The sequence below is a fragment of the Haliotis cracherodii genome, unplaced genomic scaffold, assembly GCF_022045235.1.
Source record: "Haliotis cracherodii isolate W230 unplaced genomic scaffold, xgHalCrac1.p SCAF_4, whole genome shotgun sequence".
NCBI classification, from domain to species: domain Eukaryota; kingdom Metazoa; phylum Mollusca; class Gastropoda; order Lepetellida; family Haliotidae; genus Haliotis; species Haliotis cracherodii.
In genome coordinates this window covers 54,775,385-54,796,460 of record NW_027266297.1, presented here as the reverse complement: position 1 = coordinate 54,796,460, position 21,076 = coordinate 54,775,385, and the positions used below count along the sequence as shown (strand labels likewise).

The 21,076-nt window shown below is 40.9% G+C and overlaps 1 protein-coding gene across 1 annotated transcript in view; it reads right to left on the bottom strand.

The window, feature by feature from the left end:
- The window catches only part of LOC139480568 (KICSTOR complex protein SZT2-like), a 131,255-nt gene that overhangs the window by 49,195 nt on the left and 60,984 nt on the right, over positions 1–21,076 (bottom strand). Inside the window, exons 21-32 of the mRNA XM_071263711.1 lie at positions 15,884–16,005; positions 15,099–15,253; positions 13,024–14,280; positions 12,286–12,532; positions 11,122–11,350; positions 7,596–7,653; positions 6,675–6,941; positions 5,865–6,090; positions 5,249–5,330; positions 3,161–3,352; positions 1,106–1,811; positions 750–891 (exon numbers count right to left, since the gene is read on the bottom strand). Of these exons, the coding sequence (XP_071119812.1) occupies positions 750–891; positions 1,106–1,811; positions 3,161–3,352; positions 5,249–5,330; positions 5,865–6,090; positions 6,675–6,941; positions 7,596–7,653; positions 11,122–11,350; positions 12,286–12,532; positions 13,024–14,280; positions 15,099–15,253; positions 15,884–16,005 (3,683 nt within the window). The remainder of the gene's footprint in view (positions 1–749; positions 892–1,105; positions 1,812–3,160; positions 3,353–5,248; positions 5,331–5,864; positions 6,091–6,674; positions 6,942–7,595; positions 7,654–11,121; positions 11,351–12,285; positions 12,533–13,023; positions 14,281–15,098; positions 15,254–15,883; positions 16,006–21,076) is intronic.

Genomic DNA, 21,076 nt, shown 5'->3' with positions numbered 1-21,076 from the left:
CAAACCAAGTAAGCACCTTGATTAAAACAGAAAAATTTTGGTAAATATCTGTTGACGCTTTGTTGACAGTACACATGCTTTGCAAATCCTGCAATCAATGAAATCTGCACGGCAGTTTACGAACCGGGTGTTGATTTTGTTACGCCATTTTGTATAGACTTGTTAGTCCCTCGGCAAGGAAGGAAAGTCAGTTAACTCTCTTGCCTTGTAAACAAGTAGTAAATTAAACCAGCATTCTTAATATTTAGAACTAATGTTTTAACCACGATGCCACACCATAGCCCAATAAAAGAATGAAGAATTGCTATTTCACATAGCAATCCACACATAGAAATCTGTAGGTTAATAAAATATTGCACTCTTACACCATTATCCTAATTATTGATAGATCAAATTTGAAATGATTATCATAAATGACAAGTTATTATCCTAAAATGCAATATGTATCAATGAGGCCCAACTACAAGCAAGCAGAACTTTCAACATGGCTGTCACAGTGGCAGTAAATATACCAGGGTGAATAAGGGGGAAAGTGACATTATTAATTAAGTTGAATTCTGAGCATGTTTTGGTGGCATTATTGATGAAGTCATCATCCAAAGGGGTTGAAAATGTGTACAATTTTACAATGAAAGGACAATACCCAATCAAGAACAAAACTGGTGCAGTAAGGTGTTGATAAGTACATATAAGATCCACCAAAAGTTATTTTTAAAAGAGAAAGTAATGACATCTTGTTCTCATCTGACCTGGTGTGGAAGAATATGTCAGTGTGATCCTGGCTGATCTGAAGGATGAGCCAGAACTTGGGCAGACGAGGATGTGAGGGGACGCTGTCACTAGTGGAGGCTGTGTCGTCAAGGTCACCATCGCTGGAGTCCCCATCATACCCTGCAGGAATAAATTATCATTAAGTATTGTCTGAATAAGATGGACAGGCATGAAACAATAATAACTGGCTTCACACTGCCATGTGTTACATATCCATACTTGTAGCTGCTCCAGTTCAGCAGATGAACTGTCACTTAGCATTGGTTTTCTCTATTCTCAATTTATAAACTAATCTTATATTACATTTATTTCAAATTTGTATGATAAGCCTTACCATCTTCAGTGTAGCTTCCCCTGGAGGAGAACAAGGAGGGGGTGTGTGGCAGAGTCGAGGACCTGCTGTGTGGAGTTCCCTGTCCTGATGGGGCCGAGAAGTGCCGACCTCGGACATGTGGCAAGGTGGGGCGGGTCGTCAAACCACCCCCCGTTGTCTGCTGGATCTCTTCATGCTGTGTTTCTGCCTGAAATCCGGCAAAACTTGAAGACTTCTTCAAAGATCCTTCCCCACTCTCCACAGGATCTCTATCAATTTTGGGGACGTCCAATATATGAGACGCTGAAACCATCTCTGGGAGAGTCAACTCTGTAGGTTTCGACAATTTGACATCAACAGAATCAGAATCAATATCATTTCCTACTGGCCTAGCCATGAATTTGGCATCTGAGAAGCTTCTCTGCCTGAAATCCTCTCTCTCGGGAGTGATGGGTTCAGGAGAGTCAACACACTTGGCAGTCAACTGGTCAACAGGATGAAGAACGCTGGGCAGACTGTTGCTCCTCTCCTCGATGGCTGGGAACAGTCGGCAGGTGGGGTCCTTCCACCCCGGCGGGATGTCTCCAGACTCCAGTTCGGCCAGGGCAGACTTGAGATCCCGGGCATGCTGCCGCAGCTGGATAGCCCGTGCCCGGTCAATGATGACGAAGTAGTAGTCTCCCTCCTTGGTCCAGTGATACCCAGGTAGATGCATCCTCTCAAACTCCTGAACATAATCATAACTATAATGGTTAGACAATGCAAAATATGTAGGTGGATGCTGTTTGTGCTTGATAGCCACATCACCTCCTTACTGTGAAGGTGTCATTGCTGTGTAACGTGCCTGTGAGGCGCTAGAAGGTAAACAGTCATATGACCATCTCCTATTGCTGGGTACCCATTCACTGCTGGGTGAACAGAGGCATATTTCTAACAAAGTATTTCTACCTGAGGAGACACCACATGTACTACATGTGCTTCAGTGTGGGGCAGGACCGAAGTCCGAGAAACTCTCAGGGGCCAAGCTGCTGAATACTCCAAATACTCTCCGCGACCAACGTTGCTTAACTTCAACTGATTTGTGACCTGTGAGCTGTGTGCTGTACACATGGCTAACGCTAACTAAAACTGAAATACACAAATGTACCCTAGCTGAGCAATATATGCTAGGATTGATTCCCTTCTACAGTGTACCAAACCTGTCAGGATGTCTAGGCTACACAAGTATAGACTCACTATGTCTCCAGTGCCATACATTCAAAATCCAATGTCCATCTGTGTCATCCAATTTTGGTAAGGGTACATATATAGAAAGGTATGTGGGTATATATATCTGTAGTAGACTTTATAACAGGGACCCCTTATTTACCAAGTCAAATGCATGTTTTACGACAGCATTCTCTGGAATTTATAAAGTATATTGGAGCAAAATGTGTGTTTTATATTCCTGTGAAGGAAAGAGTTCTAAAGAGATTAAAAAATACGATGTGCATGGGAATTAGGAAATTACTCACAAACTTGATGGCACATAGTCCCTAAATAAGAATACAACATACAACAAGAATTCTTGTGTACAATTGGTTATAAGCATAAATAAGACGGATTTAAGAAGAGTGCTTTTCCGAAGTAATAAGTTAGTTGTTTTTAATGCTGCTTTGACTGTCTCAATCAGAGGTGTTTAATGTGATTTGAAACCTCTCACTGACCATTCAGAATCGACTATTTTCCCAATTCATGGTAGTATATGCCGTAAATAGAACTGAATGATAACACAGACGATGTACCCATCTGAATCCCTTCCTGGTCAATGGGGCAGTGGGGTAGCCTTGTGGTTAAGTGTTAGCTCGTCTACCAAAACCCAGGTTTGATTTCCGACATGGGTACAATGTGTGAAGCCCATTTCTGGTGTCCCTCACAGTGATATTGCTGGAATATTGTTAAAAGAGGCGTAAAACAAAACTCACTCACTCACTCCTGATCAGCGGTCACACGATATATGACACAGAGAAAGACATAAATACGAGAAACTGATCTTCATCGCAAAGTTATAATATTACTAAGAGAATAAATACTGACCTCTGTGAACCTGCCCAGGCTCTGGTCGGCTCCGTAGACAAACATTAGGTCGACTCTGTCATGAACACAAGCTGGCTTCCCCGCCTGTACTGACGACTTGATGTGCTCCGTCACATACTTAAGAGCATCAGCACTGATGGGCTGCAGGTTCCGTAGGGACGAGGTGATCTCATCCGACAGCAGCCACTCGATCTGAAGCACAGAGTTGTTCAAGCCATGAACCGAGTGAGATGGGATTTAACACTGCCTTCACAAACAGTGTGTCACAGCTAAACTTGCGAACAGTTCGAGTGCAAAATGATGTTGCAAATAGAACTTTAGTGCTAAGGTGAAATTCTTTGTATTGGTGCTGAGCTAGAGACCAAAGATCCTAATTGTGGAAATAAAGATCCTTGGTATGGCTGAGTGAGGCAACTTCGCACAGAGAGGCCATTCCTTACATTGCTGAACTGGAATACTGATATTTCAGGAATACATTGACATAACAATTGCTGACACTCGACTAGTGATGAATACATAGACGTAACTCTTCCTGACACTCGACTAGTGATGAATACACAAACGTCACTCTTCCTGACACTCGACTAGTGATGAATACATACACATAACTCTTCCTGACACTCGACTAGTGATGAATACATAGACAAAACACTTCCTGACACTCGACTAGTGATGAATACATAGACGTCACTCTTCCTGACACTTGACTAGTGATGAATACATACACGCAACTCTTCCTGACACTCAACTAGTGATGAATATATAGATGTAACACTTCTTGACACTCCACTAGTGATGAATACATAGACGTACCTCTTCCTGACACTCGACTAGTGATGAATACATACACCTAACTCTTCCTGACACTCGACTAGTGATGAATACATACACCTAACTCTTCCTGACACTCGACTAGTGATGAATACATACACGTAGCTCGTCCTGACACTCGACTAGTGATGAATACATTGACAAAACACTTCCTGACACTCGACTAGTGATGAATACATTGACAAAACACTTCCTGACACTCGACTAGTGATGAATACATAGACGTCACTCTTCCTGACACTCGACTAGTGATGAATACATACACATAACTCTTCCTGACACTCGACTAGTGATGAATACATACACGTAGCTCATCCTGACACTCGACTAGTGATGAATACATAGACGTAACTCTTCCTGACACTCGACTAGTGATGAATACATAGACGTAACTCTTCCTGACACTCGACTAGTGATGAATACATTGACGTAACTTTTCCTGACACTCGACTAGTGATGAATACATACACATAACTCTTCTTGACACTCGACTAGTGATGAATACATACACATAACTCTTCCTGACACACGACTAGTGATGAATACATAGATGTAACTCTTCCTGACACTCGACTAGTGATGAATACATACACGTAACTCTTCCTGACACTTAAACTAGTGATGAATACATAGATGTAACTCTTCCTGACACTCGACTAGTGATGAATACACAGACGTCACTCTTCCTGACACTCGACTAGTGATGAATACACAGACGTCACTCTCCCTGACACTCGACTAGTGATGAATACATAGACGTCACTCTTCCTGACACTCGACTAGTGATGAATACATAGACGTCACTCTTCCTGACACTCGACTAGTGATGAATACATAGACGTCACTCTTCCTGATACTAGTGTCTTGCTTCTTTGTTTGTTTGTTGTTTAATGACACACTCAGCAATATTCCAGCTATGGTCTGAGACTGGACTTGACAATCCAGTGATTGACATCATGAGCATTGATCTTTTCAGTTGGATACAATGACATGCATCAGCTAAATCAGTGAGTTTGACCACCTGATCTCATTAGTCGCCTCTTATGATATTTGTTTGTTTGATGTTTAATGCCGCACTCAGCAATATTTATGGCAGGCATTGGTTCCTCAAGACCAATTCCAACCAGAATCCCTGACACAGGTGAGCTGACACAGGTGAGCTGACACAGGTGGTGAGCTGACACAGGTGAGCTGATACAGGTGGTGAGCTGACACACGTGAGCTGACACTGGACTAATGGCAGACACAGAAACTTACCTCTTCCTTACACTTTAGGACAGCTCCATGTTGAACCTTGGGCAGGTGGCCAATAGGATCCCCCATCAGTGGCTTGCTAAAGCTGAAGTTAAAACTATCATCAGGAACTTATTCCTATTTAGTCTTGGTAGTGTTGCAATACAAGCATATTCCATGACCATCCATACCAGATCTGAACTGTATCATGACAAGACAATGTCGAATCAGGAAGATCAGTTGTGTTTTTTCAATAGCATGTTTTTTTCCATTTCCATGCATATTCTAACATAAAAATATTTCATCTATACTTTATATCTGTGTATGCATAGAATACCAACAGCAAACCAGTTAATACTCTTAGACCACATTGAGGAATATTACAATAGTTTCTACAAACATTGAAATCATGCCAGTTGAACCAACAGTGTCAGCATTCATCGACAACCTCATCATCCAAAATTAAACAGCCACGACAAAATAAACTGCTACTGCCCTGTTGGTCAGCCATCACTTTTCACAACCTTCAGCCAGAACATCAACCTAACCCCTGTTTTGGTCATCTCAAACAAGAAATATGGACACCTGGGAAACCTTCTGCCCAGAACCATCATGGACGACCTTGAACTTCCCCGCTTACCCATCTGAAGAGATGACAGAGAAGGCAGCATCTTCTTGGTCACTTTCATTGTGGGGTGATGAAGGATTGACGCTTGTCCCCGACAACATCCGAATGTATGACGGCTTGCCAATCAGTGGGACGTCCAGCTCACTGGGCAGTGTCATGCAGTTGATGTCGAAGGTAAACCTCATATTTTCAAGGTCAAGGTTGCTGACCTCCTCTTCAATCTTTGTCCAAATGTCAACTGAGGAATGAAGGCGTCATCATGTGAAAATAAACTCACCAACACATAAAGGAATCAGAGTTACCTCCCATGACTCCTCACCATATTCCAACCGAAACGACTGTGCATCCGGATATGTCATATTGAAGGGTTGTAACTGTAATCGGCCCACATTGCATCAAACTTTGTGGGTAAACACTTCACAACATATTTTGTTTTTCGCAATGAATCCGGCCTCTTTCCAACACGAATATTTGAGTGATATTTCATGATAACATATTTCTGTATTTCTTTTTTATACCATCAGAGTCGGCGGTATTATCAGAACATAGAAAAAGTCATGTAATTTGTTGTCCTTATGCAACACTTATGTATGGGAAAGGCAAAAATGTGTCATTCTTGGGATTTCACGAAGGATTTTTCTGATATTTAGCTGATTTCTTAACCATATAGATAATAACTGTACAAACATATGGCATACAGTTCATTTTGTTTCCACAAAACTTACGTGTGACATATTCTGTGGGCAATTATCCTACCTTGTCCATTCAAGTTGATTCAAAAGAAAGACACAAAAGAAAGAAAGTGGATCATCTAGTGCATACCCAGACATTGTGGCAGTGTTCTGATGGAGACGAAGTGCGAGCTGCCTGCGTTCTTCATGGAGCATGTGAAGTGGATGAAGAGCGGCTCCTCTTCCTCCTTCTGCTCCGTGGTCAGGTCAAGGTCAAGCTCTGACTCTGACGAATGAGACGACCCCATGCTGGACAACACCGACGTGCTGTCCTCCTGCAAGTGACCGTCTCGTAACAACTTTTCTTCGGGCCGGATCTCAATGTACTCATCATCTGTGTGCTCCGTCTGGCTTGTGTCTGGATAGAAACATTCGCTGTTGAGGTGAACCATAAATCTTAGCGGCCTTCAAAAAGTCTTTTAAATATTGGTATGTATATGTTTGGTATTTTCAATGTTATGAAGCACAATAGAAGAAAAGTTTATGATTGCAATTATAATGTAAGGACAGTATCTGTGTTTCAGATACTCCAAACATTCAATGGCGATTACACAAGTTGTAATAATATTATAGCTTACAGATTCAATTGCAATACCTCGATATTTCTTAATCTGATGGCTTATAGATTTTTTTTCTACAAATTTGCTTGCATACATTAAAATAACTTTGTTTATTTAAGATTTATAAATAAAAATATCTTTCTTTTATTATACTTGGCATAAGGTTGTTTGGGTACATCAGTCTAGTGTGTAAAAATAAATACACATATTTACTTTCATCAGAGAAGTCTTTGTTCTGTTGAGAGTTTTGCAAAACAATACATTTAGTTAACAGTTTAATTTGGTAAGATTAAGTTTTCTGTAGTGAATTTTTATCTTATAGTGTGAGAAGGCAAGTAAAACACATTTCATTTTATTTTCTAATTGTGGCTTTGACGCATATGTGAAAAATGTAAAACTAGTGTTGTCTAAACCTAACTAGACTGCCACCACAGTAAATGCTGCTTCCCCACCTGCGTTGTCCCCATGCTGGCTGTCAGACACATCTCCATCCTCCTGACTCTCCTCCAGCTGAAACAGGCAAACACATCAGCCTTACCAGCAGATGATGTCTGAGAGAGGATACACGCTACATCAGTCAATACACAATAACCCTACCAGCAGATGGTGTCTGAGAGAGGATACACGCTACATCAGTCAATACACAATAACCCTACCTGCAGATGGTGTCTGAGAGAGGATACACGCTACATCAGTCAATACACAATAACCCTACCTGCAGATGGTGTCTGAGAGAGGATACACGCTACATCAGTCAATACACAATAACCCTACCAGCAGATGGTGTCTGAGAGAGGATACACGCTACATCAGTCAATACACAATAACCCTACCAGCAGATGGTGTCTGAGAGAGGATACATGCTACATCAGTCAATACACAATAACCCTACCAGCAGATGGTGACTGAGAGAGAATACACGCTACATCAGTCAATACACAATAACCCTACCAGCAGATGGTGTCTGAGAGAGGATACACGCTACATCAGTCAATACACAATAACCCTACCAGCAGATGGTGTCTGAGAGAGGATACATGCTACATCAGTCAATACACAATAACCCTACCAGCAGATGGTGTCTTAGAGAGGATACATGCTACATCAGTCAATACACAATAACCCTACCAGCAGATGGTGTCTGAGAGAGGATACATGCTACATCAGTCAATACACAATAACCCTACCAGCAGATGGTGTCTGAGAGAGGATACACGCTACATCAGTCAATACACAATAACCCTACCAGCAGATGGTGTCTGAGAGAGGATACACGCTACATCAGTCAATACACAATAACCCTACCAGCAGATGGTGTCTGAGAGAGGATACACGCTACATCAGTCAATACACAATAACCCTACCAACAGATGGTGTCTGAGAGAGGATACACGCTACATCAGTCAATACACAATAACCCTACCAGCAGATGGTGTCTTAGAGAGGATACACGCTACATCAGTCAATACACAATAACCCTACCAGCAGATGATGTCTTAGAGAGGATACACGCTACATCAGTCAATACACAATAACCCTACCAGCAGATGGTGTCTGAGAGAGGATACACGCTACATCAGTCAATACACAATAACCCTACCAGCAGATGGTGTCTTAGAGAGGATACACACTACATCAGTCAATACACAATAACCCTACCAGCAGATGATGTCTTAGAGAGGATACACACTACATCATTCAATACACAATAACCCTACCAGCAGATGATGTCTTAGAGAGGATACACGCTACATCAGTCAATACACAATAACCCTACCAGTAGATGGTGTCTGAGAGAGGATACACGCTACATCAGTCAATACACAATAACCCTACCAGCAGATGATGTCTGAGAGAGGATACACGCTACATCAGTCAATACACAATAACCCTACCAGCAGATGATGTCTTAGAGAGGATACACGCTACATCAGTCAATACACAATAACCCTACCAGCAGATGGTGTCTGAGAGAGGATACACGCTACATCAGTCATGCACAATAACCCTACCAGCAGATGGTGTCTTAGAGAGGATACACGCTACATCAGTCAATACACAATAACCCTACCAGCAGATGGTGTCTTAGAGAGGATACACGCTACATCAGTCAATACACAATAACCCTACCAGTAGATGGTGTCTGAGAGAGGATACATGCTACATCAGTCAATACACAATAACCCTACCAGCAGATGGTGTCTTAGAGAGGATACACGCTACATCAGTCAATACACAATAACCCTACCAGCAGATGGTGTCTGAGAGAGGATACACGCTACATCAGTCAATACACAATAACCCTACCAGCAGATGGTGTCTGAGAGAGGATACACGCTACATCAGTCAATACACAATAACCCTACCAGCAGATGGTGTCTGAGAGAGGATACACGCTACATCAGTCAATACACAATAACCCTACCAGCAGATGGTGTCTGAGAGAAGATACACGCTACATCAGTCAATACACAATAACCCTACCAGCAGATGGTGTCTTAGAGAGGATACACGCTACATCAGTCAATACACAATAACCCTACCAGCAGATGATGTCTTAGAGAGGATACACGCTACATCAGTCAATACACAATAACCCTACCAGCAGATGGTGTCTGAGAGAGGATACACGCTACATCAGTCATGCACAATAACCCTACCAGCAGATGGTGTCTTAGAGAGGATACACGCTACATCAGTCAATACACAATAACCCTACCAGCAGATGGTGTCTTAGAGAGGATACACGCTACATCAGTCAATACACAATAACCCTACCAGCAGATGATGTCTGAGAGAGTATACACGCTACATCAGTCAATACACAATAACCCTACCAGCAGATGGTGTCTGAGAGAGGATAAACGCTACATCAGTCAATACACAATAACCCTACCAGCAGATGGTGTCTTAGAGAGGATACACACTACATCAGTCAATACACAATAACCCTACCAGCAGATGGTGTCTTAGAGAGGATACACGCTACATCAGTCAAACACTGGGGCAATAGTGCCCAAGGATACCTATGGAGGACACGTATGGGGTACTGGGGCCAATATTGCCCAAGGATACCTATGGAGGACACGTATGGGGTATTGGGGCCAGTATTGCCCAAGGATACCTATGGAGGACACGTATGGGGTATTGGGGCCAGTATTGCCCAAGGATACCTATGGAGGACATGTATGGGGTACTGGGGCCAATATTGCCCAAGGATACCTATGGAGGACACGTATGGGGTACTGGGGCCAGTATTGCCCAAGGATACCTATGGAGGACACGTATGGAGTACTGGGGCCAGTATTGCCCAAGGATACCTATGGAGGATACGTATGGGGTATTGGGGCCAGTATTGCCCAAGGATACGTATGGAGGACACGTATGGGGTACTGGGGCCAATATTGCCCAAGGATACCTATGGAGGACACGTAAACAGTACTGCGGACCTATTCTGCCCAAGGGTACCTATGGAAGGACAACCATGGAGTATTGCACGTGGGCCTATTCTGTCAAAGGATACCTATGGAGGGAAGAGCATGGGGTACTGGGGTACTTCTGTGCCCAAAGGTATATATGGAGGGACAAACATGGGGTACTGGGGTACTTCTGTGCCCAAAGGTACCTATGGAGGGACAAGCATGGGGTACTTGGGACCTATTCTTCCCCAGGGTATCTATTGAGGGACAAGCATGGGGTATTGGGGACCTATTCTTCCCAAGGGTATCTATTGTGGGACAAGCATGGGGTATTGGGGACCTATTCTTCCCAAGGGTATCTATTGAGGGACAAGCATGGAGTACTGGGGTACTTCTGTGCCCAAAGGTGTATATGGAGTGACAAATATGGGGTATTGGGGACCTATTCTGCCCAAGGATACCTAGAGAGGGACAAGAATGGGGTATGGGGGAACTATTCTGCCAAAGGATACCTAGAGAGGGACAAGAATGGGCTACTACTGTGGGTTGATTCACTCACTGACACATCCTGCAACATGCTGTCCGAGCAGTAGAAGTAGAAGTCAGGATGGGTTGGGACTGGGCGGAACCACTTCTGTACAATACCCAGGAACTTGGATCGCACTAGTTCACGCAGACCGTCAATTATGTCACAAGGACAAGCCCCCTTGAGTGGAATGGTCAGAGTGGTGGACACTTTGGGCAGCTGCAGCACGGCTGGGATCCTGGCGTCAAGGACATCTATGTCACTGCAACCACAGAAACTAAAGGTGAACTTTGAGAACAACCTTCTTCATTCTACAAGGGTAACAGCTTGTTCGCGAGAATTTGAACAAACCTCACATGATCCAAGGTCATGAAAAGATACAAGAAAATTTCCCATCCAGTATAAAACCCGCCATAAAACAACTGTATAGTAGAAAAAATATAATTGTGATAACAAAAGAGTTATCTTTCCTTGCTTAAACTGTACCAACATGTATGCTTATAAATGAGTTTACATCAGTTTTTAGCTAACTGAGAAAATCTTTTTTTTTAAATGTACATCAAATAACAATTACCATATTCGACGTAATAAGTGCCTTGCTCTAATAAGCGCCCACGGTAGTATTTGCTAATACATTGGCTAGTGAACAATCCCAATTAGCCCCCCTTTCGATTGATCAATGTACACAAGACTTATTTATTCGCGTACAAAACGCACTCGTGTGTTACATGCACCCTTAATTATGGGCAATTAAATTCTAGAAAAATATACCTGTCATACATAATCATTTCAGGATGTCAGCATAAACCACGAAATTTATCTTTCAACTATGTTTTTTTTTTTTCACCAAAATAATATTCTAATAAGGGCCCCCTATTTCTAATTTTGAGAGCGCCCTGGGCACTTATTACCTCGTTGCAACTATTTTAATCCTCTCAAACATAAAACGCATCAACACTTTTACAAAAGTCAACCTTGTGTCATTTTGTGCGTGTCTTCATCAACTTGTCAACAGATGCCAACAAATTGTTATTCCCAGGCAAGGACAAACAATTAGAAGAAAACAAGAGAACATGTAGCAATATGCCCTAAAACTGAGGTAGCTGATTCACAATGCAGACACTTGTCACCACCTTTCCAGTACCCAAGATCTCCATTATTCATATAAAACCTTAAATCTCAGGTCTAAGAATTCACCTATCAGTGTCTTCCACCATATCCATGAACCTGACGGACAGTTTCCGAGGCTGCTTGACCGCCTCTTTGGTGGTGCCACTCTCCTTCCGGGCCTTGTCCGCGATGTGCTGGAAGTGACCGCAGGATGCCTGAAGGAAGTAGGTCATGTCCGTCTCCAGGGGACACGACTCCTCACAGATGTTGTTGATGGCCGCATTGACGTCCCGCTGATCGACATAGAAGCACTGCTGTAGGCTCTTGAACACTCCTGTGAAAAGTTGATGAGGGAGAAGTCACTCACAAATGTCATTCATAACATGAATTCTCAACAATACTATTTTTCAGTATCACTTGAGAACTTACAGATCAATTTTATAAGAATAATAGAAAGAAACTTAAATCAGAAAGAATCCCAACTAGTTGCTTAATAAAACATATAAAGAAAGTGCCATCCTGATATCCTGATTTTTTAATACCTTTACATTTTATGCACAGCATTTGATCTTGAAAAACTCAAAGATCATGAAGATAGAATCATCTTTGTGAATGAATGAAGGACTTCTGTTTCCAGAGCAACACATTTCTAATCTTCAACACAGTTTTGTTTATTTGTTAAATTTCTTAAATATTCTCCCTGAAAATGGGGAAAGGCTTCCCAATGTCACAATCAATTATCAGAAACTTTAGATTTAGTTCATGCTTATTATTACTTACTCTCCTGGAGGAAAGACCAAAAGCACTTGTTGACCATGAACTCACCAGTAACAAAACATGTGAGGTATGTCTCTGAGATGACCACACAATGCTGCCTGAAGGCTGAGGATCCTCCTTCACACATGCTGTCATTAGATCTCCGGTCTAAGGATGACCTCCAGTTCAACCTGTGAATGTCACTCTCTTCTTCATTTACACTGTCCTCATTGTCACAAGAGAGCAAGCGACCTCGAGGACTTGCCGTCATTTTGCCATAAGACTGAGTATTGTCGAGATCAGCCATGTCAAATGACATGTCCTCATAGATATCCTCATACTGGGTGAAGTCCCACCTGTTGACCAGTGAGTCCACAACATTATGCTGGTAGCAATCGTACACATATATTGGCAGTAACAAAGGACGTGGCTGAGATGGTTCGTCTTCCAGAACTTCAGCACCATTAGGAACATCTCCTGAAACTTCGGAAGATCCCTTTTGCAGATCAGAACCACCTTCAACTTCTTCCGGGATGACAGTATGAGCTTCATCTTCCACTCCAGGATCAACTGATGTCTCGTCCTCCACATCTCTCAAATCTTGCTCCACATCAGAATCTGTCGCAGGCTTGGATGGAGAAGGAGGTTGAGTCACCCCAGGAACCTTATCAGGCTGTTCAACTGTTTGTTCTGCTGTTTTTCCTCTATTCCCAGGCTCTTCAGCTACATCCTCTCCAAAATCTGTAATACTGTTGAGTAGAAGGAGATCATCAAAGCTTGCTGGAACAAATGTGAGGAACATGTGAGTGTCTGTCTTTGCAGAAGCAAAGCATCTCCACATAGGATAAGCAGCCTCTTCATCTGACGGCTGTTTCTCCAAAGGTCTAATAGGAGCACCATAGCTTTTGTTCAAAGGAGAACTTGTAAATGGAGAGTTTATTTCAAAGTTGCCTAGTTTGGAATCCTTCAGTTTTGGGGTTCCTAAAACTTTACTTTCTTTATCAACCTTTTCCGAGTCCTTCCCTGATTTGGGGTCAGAAGTTTTGGCATCAGTTGTGGATTTGTCTTCTGGTGTGGGTGTTGCTTCATGGATATTATTGACAAAGTTGAAAGGGAGGGGGTTCTTGCTTGCATCTCTCTTCCTGGACTTGAGGAGCTTCAGAAACCTAGCACAGTCTTCAGAGGTGAGTGGGATTTCTTTGTCATGGACATTTTCCTTACTGAGAAGCCCTGTTCCCTTTAGACTTTCAAACAAAATGGCAAACAGTTGGTTGTTTGAGCCTTTGGGATCAATGGGAATATCCTCTGCGTTGTAGGTTATTTTAGCTGAAAAGCATGAATAAAACAATCACTGATTGACATTACCTTACCGGTACTCTGGATGTGTAGACTAAACACTAATATGCTGACATAAACTCATTCTAATGATGTACATGTACCATGAAAACATTTCCTGTGGTGATTTCAGCCTTTATGTGGATGAGCAATGCTGCAGTGGATGAGCAATGCTGCAGCAAGTAATATCAGCCTTCATGTGGATGAGCAATGCTGCAGCAAGTAATATCAGCCTTCATCTGGATGAGCAATGCTGCAGCAGGTAATTTCAGCCTTCATGTTGATGAGCAATGCTGCAGCAGGTAATATCAGCCTTTATGTGGATGAGCAATGCTGCAGCAAGTAATTTCAGCCTTCATGTGGATGAGCAATGCTGCAGTGAGGGATGTAATTTCAAGCAACATGAAATATTTTAAGGGACCTGGGATTTTTGTAAGAGACAATTTTTTCTCTGAGTAGAAGAACTAAAAATAATTTCAGGAACCACAAGACATTTTTCATGCATATAATGCTGCATGCCCAGTGAACAGTTATTGTTTTGTTAAACCTGAGGGCCATAGTACATTTTTCAGCATTTCATTAACAAATTACTTTATCTAAATCTCAGTCCCTTTCTGCATATCAAATGGTCAGAACCTAGAATAAAGAATAGAATAGAGTGTAGAACTAGTATACATTTTTCAATGGTGTTTGCATTACTCGGGGCTATGTTTTCAAGTTATATGACAGTGGCTTGTAAGTGATAAACTAGAACCTGTGACTGTGACTGACATGAGGAGGTATGAATGTAACACCTGCTTGTCACTTACCTGGCGGTATGAAGGTGGAGAAGAGTAGCTCTGCCTGTTGAGACTTGGGAAGGAGAGCCAGCAGGTCGAAGGGGAAGGGGATGTTGAAGATGGATGTCTCCAGCCTCCGACTGTCATCTCGCACATACTGCTTACGGAACCGTGGACTTGGTGGGCTGTATTCAAAATGAATCCAAAACTAAAGGACTCTTGGTGGATACAGATGTTTGATGGAACACATATACATGTACATACAGTCATCAAGACCAAAGCAAAATTAAATGTTTCAAATCTGACTAAACCATAACTATGGAGAGATGTACAAAAGAAATTCATACTTTTCAATGTATCCACCTGGAACAATGCTAAGCATCTCCCCTTCCACACTTTCATATATCCCATGTACCTTTGGAATATCTACTTGTGGTGTTGAGCTATTTTGATAAATGTCCAAGATTACAACGATGCCTCTTGCACTGTTGGCACAGGAGCCTGTTCCTCCAGATAGTCATAAGTATTGGCAGGGTAGTCAAACAACTATTGCCATGGAAACATGTCGTTATATAATCCATTCAGATTTTGGATGTCAGAATGGCTGTGTTACTTTGTAAACAAAACTAAATGTTTTCTGTCATAAAATTAAAACAGGATATGATTTAATAAATTAATATTTAATATGGAAATCTACAGAAACAGATGCTTAAGTTTTTCCAATTATATTCAGGTTACTACATATTAACTTATATGAAAAAAAATGTATTTCAATATATTTGTTGGCCATGATTGGAAATGGCCGCTTTGCCTACCAGGACTGCGAGGACTGGGAGTCAGCCACCGGCGAGGGCAGGATGGGACAGTTCCGACACTGGTATATGAGATGTTCGAACGTCACCAGGCTCGAGATACACTCGTAGTCCACAGGGAAAAACTGAAACAAACATTTCGGAAAATGTATTTATCTCATGTTGGCTCAACATGGATTACTTGACTTGTAGATTATCAACTTAACAAAAGGCCCATAGGGCCTGTATCGCTCACCTGAATATTTACGCAGTCATGACAAATACCGTATTTTCTTGAGTATAGTGCGCACCCATGTATAATGCGCACCCCCCTCTAGCGGGTTCAATATTTTGGAAAAAAAGAAATTTGAATATTATGCGCAGAAAAAATTTACACCGTACCCTTTCAGCGAAGTCCGGCAAACGGACGGGTGCTGAGAAACTTCGTCAGTACAAATTCGAAATTTGAGATAAAAAATCACCAGACATGTTTATTTACCGTTTAAATAGTATTTATTGTTCTGCTAGGCATTGTTTTATATCTAGGGATTAAGATTACCTTGTGTATCTTCTCGTAAACTAAGCCGGAAACAGCAATCAGCTGTACACACGTTTTCTTGGAATCGACCGGTGATTCGGTCAAGACACACCCAGTGATATAACTTTATAGGATTTTTAATGCAAGGATCGGCAACAATTGTATCTGAAACTATTTTATTTATCAGGAATAATATATTCCATTATTTTCTTAATTATATGCAGCCTTTACTAAACATATTTAAAATAATAATAACCCTAAGCGAAGCAGCTGATCGCTATTCCCGGGTATTATTTTTTACATGAAACATGTCTGACCAGTCACCGTCAAGGCTCACGCGCACGTGAGCACGTGAGCGCGAGAATTTCATGTTGACATAGAATCGTCAAACAAAAACAAATATGACTTTTAACGAGTCAAAGTATGTCATTTATGATATATGTATCCATTCTCTGTCAACTAAAGTTCGTTTCAAGGCGTCAATAGCGGTATTCTGACCGTGGTTGCTGTTAATAACGGTGAGTTGTGCGATCTTCCGATCGCTTCACACACGATTTCGCCGAAATTAATAAAAACAATATTATAAGAAATTTTGAATAAAATTAATGAAGTAAGTTACAAACATAAGTCCAGAAATACAAAGAACACTTTTTATAGACAGACAGTGTAATTACATAATTATTTTGCCTACTTCAGTATGGATTTGTTGACATGGTATTTCCGGTGTTTCGTGCTCACGGTACGTAATGTCTTTCCATGGGAGGAAAAAACATCCAAACTCATAATTCGTGTATAATGCGCACCCCCTTCTACACAGCTGTGTTTTTCCGAAAAAAAGTGCGCACTATACTCAAGAAAATACGGTATACATTTGCATTGTGCATGTACATAATACTGCAAATATTTCGTAATTTTGACTCTGTCAGCATTTAAAATGGGTGGATGGCAAATCTTACAGCATGTACATGTATTTCTCCAGATTAAAATGTAGCATAAAGATCTGAACTGTTTCCATGTTATGATCCAGGATAAATCATTTTAAAGGTATTATTCTCTTCATAACAAACAAATGTATACAATGCAACCGGTGGTGAGGATTCAAAATTGTACAAATGGTGGGGCTGACCCCTCAAGGGGCTGAGGGGCGGGGCCAAATAGGGGTAATTTGGCTATATTGCTTTAAACGACTTCTTCTCTGGATATCTATATCTATGGATATCTATCTCTTAGTTCCAAGAAGAAGTCACTTAAAGCAATATAGCCAAATTACCCCCATTAATCCCCACCACCTAGGGATGCTTCCAGTCAAATTTCGTTTTTTTCCAATTAGTGGTTCAGAAGAAGAAGCTGTTTGAATAAATTGTTGATGTACGTACGACGGACGCCACGGAATGGCATAAGCTAACCTTGGTCCTTTGGACCCAGTGAGCTAATAAATGTTGCGGACATCTTGAACAGACCGCATGAAGGCCAGCTTAATGTATGGTGGTATTTTGTGCTGGATGTTTGCTTCTAGTGAACTTTACCTGTTTGTTCACAGGTTGGGTACTTGTATGTACTGATATATATAAGATAGCTACACTATAAATCACAAAGAACAATGAAAAACGAAGTGTGGTTTATTTCAAGATAAAACATTGTTCTATCATGACGTCGTTTCTGGAGATTCGAACATCTGCTCGCAACTTGATGACGGCATATATTGGACGACGTTATTTTTGAGAGCAGAGTGTCTATCGAGTTGTTCCCCATAGATGTAGCTGGAAAGCATAGATGAAGGCAATGGTCGAACGATCGCATCCAAAGCGGGAGAGATTGACAATCGTCATGAGGAGAAAAGGTACAGGTAATTGACATGGGGTAGGTGAGAATATGTGGGAAAGACCAAAACCTGTTCTTAAAATGGACTTGTCAAACATTGCTGCAGTCAGATTCTTTTGGGGGAGTCATCATTATTAAAATATGGGTAAATATTTTAAAAGGTTGCACATCCTATGAACATCCTGTAGAGGCTGTACATAATGTTAATATCTCATACAAGAAATAAAGGCCAGCTCAATGTGTGGGGGTGTTTTGTGGTGGGCGTTTGTTTCTAGTGAACTTTACCTGTTTGTTTACAGGTTGAGTGTATGTACTAATATATAAAGTACCCTCTCTGTGATTCTACTGCTTCAAAACACCGACGGCATTGTCCTGTTTTGTCATGGTATGAAGAGTTGAAGAGATGCTGACAATGTTTAGTCTACTGAGAGCATTTGGAGCCCTCATCATGACGTTCCACGGACACAGCATGCACATGAACCGATCACATAACTTTTCTGTAATGTTATGTTTGGGTTATGGATTTGGTTGGACCAACAATGAAATTATTAATTTGGTATCAAAGGTTTTACATATATATCATTTATTCCCCAATGTGTATATCAATATCATAGATGCATTCTTTTGTTTTGAGAATTATAATATAAGTTGTAGCAGGATCTTGAGGAGTACGTGGAGTTTTATGCATCCCACGCTTATAATAGGTTTTATAAGAGCCAGCACGAACCCGAGTGATCCTTCTATAACAAATTTATCTCACCGACATATTATAATATGACATTGAAAAAGAATTAAAACCATTTTTTTAAATTGATAGAAAACACCTATTGAGCTGAGGTTAGCTTGTTCTATGATATGTGACTATCGTAAAATCAGAAAAACATGCAGCTTTTTTATTCAAAGCAGGGTATAAGGGATTTATACTCCGGCTGAGAAACTTATTTCACTCCAAGGCACGATACATAGTATTTTATCAAGATCAAGTGAACCACTCAGATCTCATCATTCTGACATGGAGGTATGATAATACATTATTGACAATCTGATAGAGTCAAATTTCAGTTGCATATTTTCATAAAAAGTTTTCTCTTGTTTTCGACCATTTTCATAAGGCAATCATGGTTTTTTTCCAAATTCTGCGCCCAAACATTTCCATACTCTTATTCTTGTTCATGCAGCTTTTAATATTCAGAAAATAGGGACCCAAGATGTATTTTGATTATTGAAGAATTATCTTTGCATCATTGTATTGATTGTGCATAATTCTATACCTTAAATTGCATATCAGTGAGAATCTTGCCGATTTATATTTTGAAGGTTACATCAGAATTTTCACAAACATTCAAAAAGTCTTATCTTATTTATGTTAATCTAATTTCACAGATGATATATAACACCACTATGCACACAGACAGCAAAATAAAGTTTAAATTACAGACATTGGTTGTACTCCCGTCTCTTTACAGTGAGGCATGATATCGCCGAATAAGAGGAATCACATCAAAACTACCTTGGTCAGTTATCTCCCTTTGCTTCTTTGGTGATTGGCACCAGTATAAATATCTTCACCTAGCTACCCTCAATACAATATCTTCACCTAGCTACCCTCAATACAATATCTTCACCTAGATACCCTCAATACAATACCTTCACCAAGATACCCTCAATACAATATCTTCTTCACCTAGCTACCCTCAATACAATATCTTTTCCTAGTTACCCTTAATACAATACCTTCACCTAGCTACCCTCAATACAATATCTTCACCTAGCTACCCTTAATACAATATCATCACCTAGCTACCCTCAATACAATATCTTCTTCACCTAGCAACCCTCAATACAATATCTTCATCTAGCTACCCTCAATACAATACCTTCACCTAGCTACACTCAATACAATATATTCACCTAGCTACCCTCAATACAATATCTTCTTCACCTAGCTACCCTCAATACAATATATTCACCTCACTACCCTCAACACAATATCTTCTTCACCTCGGTACACTCAATACAATATATTCACCTAGCTACCCTCAATACAATATCTTCTTCACCTAGCTACCCTCAATACAATATCTTCACCTCGCTACCCTCAATACAATATATTCTTCACCTCGCTACTCTCAATACAATATCTTCACCTAGCTACCCTCAATACAACTTCTTCTTCACCTAGTTACCCTCAATACAATATCATCACCTAGCTACCCTCAATACAATATCTTCACCTAGCTACACTCAATACAATATCTTCACCTCGATACCCTCAATACAATATCTTCACCTAGCTACCCTCAATACAATATCTTGTTCTCCTAGCTACCCCCAATACAATATCTTTACCTAGATACCCTCAATACAATATCTTCACCTAGCTACCCTCAATACAATATATTCACCTTGCTACCCTCAATACAATATCTTCTTCACCTCGGTACACTCAATACAATATATTCACCTAGCTACCCTCAATACAACTTCTTCTTCACCTAGTTACCCTCAAAACAATATCATCACCTAGCTACACTCAATACAATATCTTCACCTCGATACCCTCAATACAATATCTTCACCTAGCTACCCTCAATACAATATCTTCACCTAGCTACCCTCAATACAATATCTTCTTCTCCTAGCTACCCCCAATACAATATCTTTACCTAGATACCCTCAATACAATATCTTCACCTAGCTACCCTCAATACAATATATTCACCTCGCTACCCTCAATACAATATCTTCTTCACCTCGGTACACTCAATACAATATATTCACCTAGCTACCCTCAAAACAACTTCTTCTTCACCTAGCTACCCTCAATACAATATCTTCACCTAGCTACACTCAATACA